This window comes from Ichthyophthirius multifiliis (genome assembly GCF_000220395.1).
Source record: "Ichthyophthirius multifiliis unplaced genomic scaffold scaff_1120509251174, whole genome shotgun sequence".
Classification (NCBI taxonomy): domain Eukaryota; phylum Ciliophora; class Oligohymenophorea; order Hymenostomatida; genus Ichthyophthirius; species Ichthyophthirius multifiliis.
In genome coordinates, this window is record NW_004086133.1 from 2,995 (window position 1) to 13,055 (window position 10,061).

Below are 10,061 nucleotides of genomic sequence, written 5' to 3' on the forward strand. Positions count from 1 at the left end.
ATATTTTGTTTTATATTTATTAAAGTTTATGATTAGAATATTGGCGATAAATTTAATCTTAGATGTAACCTTAGCCTATTCTAAAATCATTTTTTTTTATATTATAAATAATCTTTTTAATATATTTAAATTTTAAATATAAATAGATTTCTTTTAATTTTTTTAAAAAATTATTTGTATTTTAAGTTATAGAATAAAGATTCATAATTATATAAATATAAATTTATATATTAACTATTTTTAATTTAATTTAAAGCATATATTTAGAATATTCAAAAAGTATAAAAATATAAATATATGTTTATGTTTTATTTTTATATCTTATTTATATGTTTTCTATTTACATTTTAAAAACTTAATTTTCTTCTAATTTTTGTATACTAAAGAATTGGTATTTTTATAAATTATTTTGAGATGTAATTTGAATTATTATAAATATAAAATATAAATAAATATAAATATAAATATAAATATATATATATATATATATATATATATATATATATATATATTTTTTATAGGTATATTTAATTTATTTTGTTTTACATATTTATAATTTTATTATATGCTAAATAAACAAATATTAATATTTTTTTAATTCGAATTTAATTTTATAAATAATTTAATTTAAATTAAATTCAATAATTTTTTATTTATTTTTAAAATTAATCTTATGAAAACTCATAAGTTCTTTTCTTTTAATTTCTTGTACAATTGATAGTTCTTGAAATTTAGTGTATATTAAAATCACATTCATTTTCAAATATTATATTATCTAAAGTATTATCTTAATTTATAATATTTTATTAGCTTTAAACAGTTTATTATTAACTTTTATTTATGTTAAAATCATCAATATCTAAAGTATTTGAACTTAAACTACTTATACTAGTATCATTGCTTATTGTATTTAAATTTTATTATTATAATTTATTTAGTTTTGATATAAATTTTTTTTTATCATATTAATATAACTCACTACATTATATATTTTCTAAGTTATTTGGCACATATTATAAATCTGGTTAAAAAAATAATTCTTTTATATGAATAATTACTTAATAAAGTCTAAATATTTTTTATTTTTATTTTTTATAATTTTTTTTTATTAATAATATTTTTTTATATTTATTTTATTTTGACTTATAAATATAATTGTATATTTTTACGTAATTGTAGGATCCCATGTTTTTTTATCAAATAATCTTGTACTTATAGTTTTATTTTTTAAATTAAAATTTGGATGATATATAAAATCTTGTGATTTTGCTTTTAATGGGTAATAAGGGTATTCTTTTTGTGCTATTAAATATATAGCTTTTTATAAGTTTAAATATATTCCTTATTTAATTTATAATTTTATTTCAATTTTTGTTTTTCTTTCTTAATATTATGGATGCTTTATTTATATTTCACATTTTTCATCATTTAAATTCATATTATATATTTAGTCTAGATCTTTTTTAATTCTTTATCTAGAAAAATTTATTTTTTCATTTATTTAATTGTCATTTTAGTTTTAAAAATTCTGAATATTTATAAATTAATTCATTTTTATATAATTTATGAAATGAGTTTATTTTTATAATTATATATTATTTATTTAATTTTTTTTTAAATAAATATATACAATTTTATTATTTAAAAGAAAAAAAATGTCTAAAAATAAGCATTTAAAATATTAAAAATAATTAAAAATTAAAATAAAAATTAATAACAAAAATTATTAAAAATAAATAACAAGTTATTTGAATTAATAAATAATAATAAATAACCAAAATAATTAAAATATGCATATAAAATTTTATTTTTTATTCCCAAAAAATAAAAATATAATTTAATTAAATATCATCACATAGCATGTTTTCTTGTCCATTCTTTTGAAGTTGTTTCATATTAATCTTTATTTAATTTATATTGTTATGCGATTTCTGGAACAAGAGGATCATCAGGGTTAGGATCAGTTAAAAGTGAACTTATACTTAATAAAACTAAAAAACAATAATTATTAATAAATATATACATTTATTAATTTTTTATTAAAGAAAAACCTTTAGATATAGTTAATGCTGGACTCCATTATTCTTTTAAAATATCTAAACAAATCGACCCATTTGAATTTATATTTGGATGATAAATTCTTGTTTAAAAACTTACCTATTAAATGTTAATATTTTTTATATTTAAAATTAATTTTTTTTAATTAAAACTCGAGGTGGTTTAAATGGATATTCTTATGGAAATAAAATATTTAATAAAAATACGCCTCCTGCAAATGGAGATTCTTCCTATTTATTTTTTTATTTATGTTTTTATAAATTTTTCATTAATGTTTTAAAATTTATTTATTTTTTATTCTTTTTACAGGACCCATAATAGCTGCTGTCCAATAAAACAAATTATCTTTAGATACATCTGGTCCTGCAGAAATATTTGCAGGAGGGTCTTTTTATAAATCAGCAAGTTCTTTTTATATTCTTTTTAATGCCATATATATTTATTTATTTATTTTATATATATATTTATTAAGTTATTTTTTTATATTTTATAAAATATAAAATAAATAGCTGAATAATTATTAATGTTTTTTTAATAATAACAAAAGTCTTTTTTAATCATTTTTTTTTAATTTAATACAAAAAATAAAACAAAAAATATTCATTTTACATTTAAATCATAACTTAAAAATAATTAATTAATTTCGTTTTCTAAATCTTTATTAATCAGAACAAATTATATATTATAATTTCCCTTTTATACAGGCGAAATATGTTATATATTAATTTCTTTTTCTTCTCCAACATTAAATCCCCCCTTAACGACAATTTCCATATCTTAATAATATCCTTAAATACACTAAAAAACTAAATCATTTAAATAAGAAACCTAACTATTGTTTTTGATAATAAAAGCTACTTAATATTCTTAATTAGGTTCTACTTAAATAGGTGCTAAAGGGAATTTTTTTAACACAAAATAATATTTGCTTTTTTTTATTTTGGTAATTACAGAATTACAATTGAATTTATTTAATAAAACTGTTGAATTTGTTAATTAATTACTATTTAAAATAAGTTTTAAGGGTGAAACTGAATTTTAAATTTCATTGTCTTTATTTTTTTTATATATATATAGTTATATATATATTCAGGTCTATTTATTTTTTTACTTTATAATCTTACCGATCTTGTTAAAGAACGTCTTTCTTCATAAGAAACATTTTTATGTTTAATAAATGGATGGTTGTGTGTTTTGCGGATTTATATATAACATATTTCACAAAAATCAATTCTATAACATACTAGGCATTCAAATCGGACTTTTGTTATGGTTTTTAGACAAAAATTACATATATAATTGCAAATTGTGAGGGTTTTAGCCTTTTACTAATAAGTGCTTTGTTAATTTTAGAGTTTTTGGATTTATTATTTAATTGAATCGTTATTATCTACTTGAAGTTTGGGGTATTTTTAGTTTAATTGTTAGGCTATTAAGTATGTGGATAATGAATCAAACTTTTCATGTAAAGAATTAAGCATTGGAGTGGATTTTATTATTAAAGGAGAATCGTTTAGAAATTAATCTATTGTAAACATTTATTAGTCGATGCTTTTTTTGATTAATTTTTTAGTGTATATTTTATTTTTTAAATTCTTTTCTTTTTTAATAGTTTTATTTTTCTTTTTAATAAAATTTATTTGTAAATTCAATACTTTTAATATTTTACTTTGTTAAAAATTAATATTCTGTGTTCATTGTAAAAGGTCTTCCCAAAAAATTAAATTTCCGGCCTTTTTTATGGGAGAGGTTTTATTATTAAATTTTTATTTCAAGAAGATTATATTTCTGAGAGGAAGCTTCTATTTTTTTTAAAAAAAAAATTAAAAAAATTGCAGGCTTATATTTTAAGTTTTTAAGTCCTCTACTATATTATTAGTTTAAATTTTTATTTTGTTTTGTAATTTTTTTGTTAAAAATACAATCATTAAAATGTAAAACCAGAAAAAAATGAATTATAGACTTTTTATTTTTTTATTGACTTTTTTTTAAAAAAATAGAGAGCAAATAAAAAAAAAATTAAACGGAACGAATTACTGCATATGCATATTTTTTAAAAATAAATAAATTATCCTAATTAAAATTCAATAATAATAATAGAGTAAAATAAATAGCTTATTTGAAAAAAAATCTTAAATTTTTATTTGAAACATATTCTTAAATTAATAAAAAGATTAAAATAAAATATAAATTTCTTAAAATAATTATTAAAAATAAATAAAAAATTTTTTAGAAATATAAAAATATAATTTCATAATATTTTCAACTAAATAAACTGTTAAATACTAAATGAATTATCCAAAAAAAAGATAATGAAGATTATTTATTTGCACTTTACCCGTATTAAATAAAGTAAAAGATGAAAAATATAAATAAAAATACCGAAACAGATGCAACAAAAGTTCTTCCTCAACCAATTAAAACCCTTAAATTCTGTAAAAAATTATAATAAAAATAAAGAAAATAAAATATAAATAAATGGAAAACCTCTTATAATAGTAAAATATATTTATGTTGATAACAAGTAAATTAACCCAAAGTAAACGTCTTATTTATTATAAAATTAATTGACTAAAGTAATAAGTAATCAAATCAACCGATAATATTCAATAGTACTAGTTTATTTAATATTTTATAAGATCAAAAAAGTAAATTATTAATTAAAACATAAAAAAATGAATTTAAATTAATTAATTTTTGATCATACTTATAATTTAGAATAAAATTTTATAAAAAAATAATAAATATAGAAGAAAATTACTATTTATTGATAAAAATATTTAAAAAATTATTAATAAAAGAAATTGAATATTTATAAATATAAGCATTTTAAATATAATTATTGTATATAGAAAATTTAAACTTTAATATTTATTATAATTTAATTTCTATATGTTTAATTATGTTTCTTTTATACTAATATTCTTTTAATAATTTTTTAAATTAAAAAGAAAATGTATTAATAAAAATTATTTAATTAATTATGAATCATTAGAATATTTATATGAAAAAATTCGTTGATTATTATGATGAAAATAAATATTTTACTAAATAAGGTGCTTATGTTATAGATATAACAACATGGATAACGTTTGGTACTTTTTGTCTTAAATTAGAGAGAAAAATCACAAAAAAGTGATTTTGGTGGCTTATTTAGTAGTTTTTTTTTAAAGAAGTGTTTATAAATAAGAATAAAATATAATAATTAAAATTTTAATTACATAAGAATATTTTAAAAAAATAATCCTTTGAAAAAAATTCTAAAATTTTAAATTAAATGCCATATTATGGTTGTTTATTACGTTAATTGGCAGAAATAATACTAAATATTTCGAAGAAAAATACATATGACTACAAAATTCGAATAAATTAATTAAGGATAATATATAATATATATAAAGTAATTGTTTTATTATAATTTTAAATCAATTATAAGTTATTTAGAATAAAAAAGTAAATTATAAAAATTACTTTAAAGTGAATTTTATCATTTATTAGGATTTAATAAAAAATGTAATAATAGAAATAATGATTTTAAAAATAAATATATATATATAAATATATTTATTTTATATATATATATATATATTTATATATATATCTTTTTAAAGTTTTTTTTTTAAGATTTTTTTTTAATTAATAATTTATGAAATAATAAAATAATAATAAATAATAAATGAGAAAGTAAATTATTATATAAAAAATAAAATATAAAATATTTTTCATTAATTATATAATATTTATTTAATTTTATAGTTAAAAATAATAAAAGAATTAAAATAAATTATATAATGTATTTAATTGAAAAGATCAATTGTATATAAAATAAAAAAAATATTATATTTATATTAAAATAAAATTTAAAAATAAAATTAAAAGTTTTAAATATTTTTAAGTAAAACTAAAAAGTAAATTAATTTTTAAAAAAAATGTTAATAAAAATAAAAAAACATAAATAAAATATTAAATAAAATTAAAAAAAATAATTTATAAATAAAATGAAAAAAATAAAAATTATAAAAGAACAAAAAAAAATAAAAAATTAAGTGTTAAAAAATTATATATTTATATATATAAATATTTATAATTAAATATATAAAACAATTTATAAATTATTATTTTTATATTTATATATAACCATTTAAATGTATCAATTGATAAATAAATAAATTTAAAAATTATTTATTATATATTTAAATTTTAAAATATATATAGTATATGTATATATATTTATTTATATATAATTTACTTATATTATAAGTATTATATAATATATTTTATTTATTAATTTAATATTAATAAATCATGTATAACATAATAAATTAAAAATAAAAATTAATATTTTTATTCAAATATTATAAGTTTTCTTTATAAACTATTTTTTTTTAATATATATTATATAATTTTTTTTTTATAACAATTAATAATAATATTATACAATTTGAACTATATAAATTTTTAATCTCATGTCATAAGAAATTTTAAATTAATAAGTTTTATAAATCTAAGATATAGAGTAATATCTAACTGACCCTAATATAGTTTCTAAAATAGATAATGATTATAATGAATTATTAAATGATTTAAATTATAATCCAGAATTATCAGATTTTAAATTATAATATGAATCTTTGTATAACGCTTTAAAATAATCATTAAATACAGAATAAGGATCAATAAGAAGAATAAAAGATAATAATTATGAACTTATATTAAATTAGTCTAAAATAGATGGTATTGTAAAAACTATATAATCTAGTGAAGAAAATCTTGAATAGGCATAAAAGGAATTAGATGAAAAAAAAAAAATATTGAATAATATAAAATGTAGAAAATATAAATTCAATAAAAAATAGAATAAGCATAAATAGAATTAACTAATGTAAAAAATTATAAAAAATATAAATATAAATATAAATATAAATATAAATATAAATATAAATATAAATATAAATATATATATATATATATATATATATTTTTATTAATATATTTTTAAAGCTTAATAAAAAAACTGATTAAAGACTTGAAGAAGTAGAATTAAACAATGAAGTTATTTTATAAAATTTATAAAAATAAAAATAAGAATTACAAAAAAGTAATTTTTTTTAATAAATTTTTTATTTAATTTTAGATTAGTTAGTGAATAATTATCAAATAAAATTAAATTCATTCGAAATGAAAATGAACATTATTAAAATGAACTTTAATCAGATGAATTAAGAAATGGCGAATATTAATAATAATTAATAGATTTAAATTAATAAATATTAGATATTAAGGACTAAACGTTAAAATAAGAACAAAAAAAGGCTAGTTTATATAAAGAAATGGAAGAAATTCGATAAAGTATAGATTTATCAAAAGAAGAATTATCTAAAAAATAAGATATTATCAAAGATAATAAAAAACAATATGAATAAATATCAAAATTAATAACTAAATAAAGATTTTAGAAGAACGAAAATACTGATACCATAAAGAATCTTAAAATTTAAAAACCTTAATGCGAGAAAGAATTAGAGAGTTAAAAATAGTAATTAGAATTGATAAATGGAAATATATAAAAATAACAATAGGATAAACTGTAATATTCAGAATAAATTTAAATGAAATAGAAATAAGTGAAAGAATTTAAAAAAGAATATGACATTTTAAGTAAGAAAAAGAATTAAATTATTATGGAAAAGGAAATTCTGGAAAAGAAAAAAGATGAAATGTTCGAACTGGAAAAAATCGAAGGTGAAAGCCTAGAAATTTTTAAGAAAAAATACGAAGAAATCAAAGATGAAATCCAGCTTAAAAATAAAGAAAGACAAATTAATAATTATCAATTAAAAAAAGCTGAAAACGAACAACATGATGTGGATGAGAGTATTATTTATTAATTAAATAAACTTAAAAAAATTGAAAATTAAATCCTTGGGTACGAATCTGAAAATGAAAAATTAAGAAAAATTGTCACATAATTACAAAAAGAATAGGAAAAATATGGTATAGAAGCATCTTAGGCTCATGCAAAATATTATTAAACTTGCGAAGAGGTTAAAATTAAAATTAATTAAATTGCGGAATAAAAGTAGAAAAATTAAGCAATTTTGTCAAAGTTGAAACATTAGTAACATTTATATGAAGCAGTTAGGTCTGATAGGAATTTATATTCTAAGAATTTATTGGATTGTATGAAGGAATTGGATGAATTGGAAGAAAAAAAGAAAAGAAATAAATAATAGGTTGATTAATATAAAGAAGAAATTAGATAAAAAGATAATGAATTAATCAATTTGGACTTTGACTATAATAAAATTATTGAAGAGAATAAAAAAACAGAAATGGAAAAAGAAAGAGTATAAAAAGCTATTAATTCGACTGAAGAAGTCATTAAAAGTCAAGAAGAACATATTTCTAAACTTAAATTTTAGATTTAAGATTTAAAAGTGAAGAAATAAAAACATTAAAAAGATCTAGAAATGGTTTTGGGAGAAAGAGATATTTTAGGAACTTAATTAATAAAAAGAAATTAAGAATTAAATATATTAGAAGAAAAAATAAAACTTTTATAGAGTAATCTTTGTAAAGGAGAAATTTATTATAAAGAAAAATAAGATGAACTTTCAGATTTAAAGAATACACTTTCTTCACTTATAAATGAACTAAAGGCAACTGAGGAATAAATTTTGTGTATTCCAGATTTTAAGAATGAAATAAATTCTTTGTAGAAAGATATATTAGCAGAGCAAACAAAAATAAAAGCTCTATAAGATGAATTAGATAATCCTTTAAATGTACATAGATGGAGAAAATTGGAAGTAACAAATTATGAAAGTTATGAAAAGATTCTATAAATTTAGAGTTTATAAAGAAAACTTATAGCAAAAACCGAAGAAGTAGAATAAAAGGAAAAAATTATAAAAGAAAAAGAAAAATTATTCATAGAATTAAAGAATATACTAGCCAGATAGCCTGGGCAAGAAATACATTAATAATTAGTATAATATAAAAAAAGTCTTAAAGAAAAAGTAGGGTAGATGAAAAAAATGCTAGGAGAATTAAAAGATGCAAAAGAATAAGTATTTTCTTTAATATTAATTATTATTTGTATTTTATATTATATAATAATAAATAGAGTGATATATTAAAATATGAAAATAAAAGACTAAATGAATAGTTATAAGATATAAAAAAAAAATATATTAAAAGAAGAAAAGAAGAAGATAAAGACGAATTTTTAGCATTAAAAAATTAAGAAAATATTATTGATAATAATAATAAATTCAATAATAATATTATATTTAACAGTTAAGAATAGAAATAAGCTTGAAAAAAATAAGTATATAAGAGATATAAAATATATCAAAAATATATATAAATAAATAATTAAATATATTAAATTAATAAATTAAATAAAATATAATAATAATTTTAATAATTATTTATATGATAAAAAATATATAAAACATATATATTAGAAAAATATATATAAATATATAAATATATATATTATATTTATATTTATATTTATATTTATATTTATATTTATAATAATATTATTTTTATTATTATTATTATTTTTATTATTATTATTTTTATTATTATTATTATTATTATTATTAATATTATTATTATTATTATTAAAATTATTATTATCATTATTCTTATTATTCTTTTAATTTTTATTATTTTCATTATTATTTTTATTATTATTTTAATAAATATTTATATTTTTTTATATATATATTATTATTTTTATTTATTTTATTTCTATATTATTTATAAATCTTAATAAATATTTAATTTTTTAATATTTATATTTTTTTTAAATTATAATTTTAAAAAATTAGATTTTAAATAATAAATATATCATATCTAATTCAATATATATTTAATATATATTTTTATTATATATATATATATCATATATTTTTTAAAAAATAATCATTAATATTTTATTAATTTGTTTATATTTCTTAATTGATATAATCTTCAAATTATATATTATTTTT

General features: G+C 14.7%; 2 protein-coding genes across 2 annotated transcripts, besides 33 other annotated features; one reads left to right on the forward strand and one right to left on the reverse strand. All coding sequences in view use genetic code 6, as the record gives it.

Moving 5' to 3' along the window:
• The first annotated feature begins 430 nt into the window (after positions 1 to 430).
• Positions 431 to 511: a microsatellite.
• Positions 432 to 511: a microsatellite.
• Positions 443 to 512: a microsatellite.
• A 561-nt stretch (positions 513 to 1,073) lies between these two features.
• Positions 1,074 to 1,135: a microsatellite.
• Positions 1,082 to 1,126: a microsatellite.
• A 170-nt stretch (positions 1,136 to 1,305) lies between the features above and the next one.
• Positions 1,306 to 1,354: a microsatellite.
• Positions 1,355 to 1,686: 332 nt separating this feature from the next.
• Positions 1,687 to 1,726: a microsatellite.
• Positions 1,727 to 1,753: 27 nt separating this feature from the next.
• IMG5_153860 (ubiquitin conjugating enzyme, putative) lies at positions 1,754 to 2,491 on the reverse strand (the record flags this gene model as incomplete). The annotated part of the gene is made up of 4 exons (XM_004030721.1): positions 1,754 to 1,991; positions 2,052 to 2,157; positions 2,211 to 2,288; positions 2,366 to 2,491. 4 exons carry the CDS (start codon positions 2,489 to 2,491, stop codon positions 1,852 to 1,854), a joined length of 450 nt encoding a protein of 149 aa, XP_004030769.1. The 3' UTR covers positions 1,754 to 1,851.
• Positions 2,168 to 2,209: a microsatellite.
• Positions 2,297 to 2,351: a microsatellite.
• Positions 2,490 to 2,549: a microsatellite.
• A 1,088-nt stretch (positions 2,550 to 3,637) lies between these two features.
• Positions 3,638 to 3,680: a microsatellite.
• A 493-nt stretch (positions 3,681 to 4,173) lies between these two features.
• Positions 4,174 to 4,222: a microsatellite.
• A 1,380-nt stretch (positions 4,223 to 5,602) lies between these two features.
• Positions 5,603 to 5,659: a microsatellite.
• A 1-nt stretch (position 5,660) lies between these two features.
• Positions 5,661 to 5,694: a microsatellite.
• A 285-nt stretch (positions 5,695 to 5,979) lies between these two features.
• Positions 5,980 to 6,044: a microsatellite.
• Positions 5,998 to 6,097: a microsatellite.
• Positions 6,052 to 6,094: a microsatellite.
• An 11-nt stretch (positions 6,098 to 6,108) lies between the features above and the next one.
• Positions 6,109 to 6,169: a microsatellite.
• Positions 6,114 to 6,153: a microsatellite.
• A 110-nt stretch (positions 6,170 to 6,279) lies between the features above and the next one.
• Positions 6,280 to 6,343: a microsatellite.
• A 167-nt stretch (positions 6,344 to 6,510) lies between these two features.
• On the forward strand, positions 6,511 to 9,379 carry IMG5_153870 (hypothetical protein; the record flags this gene model as incomplete). The annotated part of the gene is made up of 4 exons (XM_004030722.1): positions 6,511 to 6,940; positions 7,060 to 7,156; positions 7,198 to 9,128; positions 9,185 to 9,379. The coding sequence occupies exons 1-4, from the start codon at positions 6,884 to 6,886 to the stop codon at positions 9,377 to 9,379; spliced, it is 2,280 nt and encodes a 759-aa protein (XP_004030770.1). The 5' UTR covers positions 6,511 to 6,883.
• Positions 6,956 to 7,034: a microsatellite.
• Positions 7,299 to 7,339: a microsatellite.
• A 36-nt stretch (positions 9,380 to 9,415) lies between the features above and the next one.
• Positions 9,416 to 9,480: a microsatellite.
• Positions 9,425 to 9,469: a microsatellite.
• A 62-nt stretch (positions 9,481 to 9,542) lies between the features above and the next one.
• Positions 9,543 to 9,676: a microsatellite.
• Positions 9,550 to 9,830: a microsatellite.
• Positions 9,553 to 9,599: a microsatellite.
• Positions 9,606 to 9,830: a microsatellite.
• Positions 9,752 to 9,806: a microsatellite.
• A 13-nt stretch (positions 9,831 to 9,843) lies between the features above and the next one.
• Positions 9,844 to 9,874: a microsatellite.
• Positions 9,853 to 9,889: a microsatellite.
• Positions 9,890 to 9,932: 43 nt separating this feature from the next.
• Positions 9,933 to 9,981: a microsatellite.
• Positions 9,944 to 9,985: a microsatellite.
• The last annotated feature ends 76 nt before the right edge of the window (positions 9,986 to 10,061 follow it).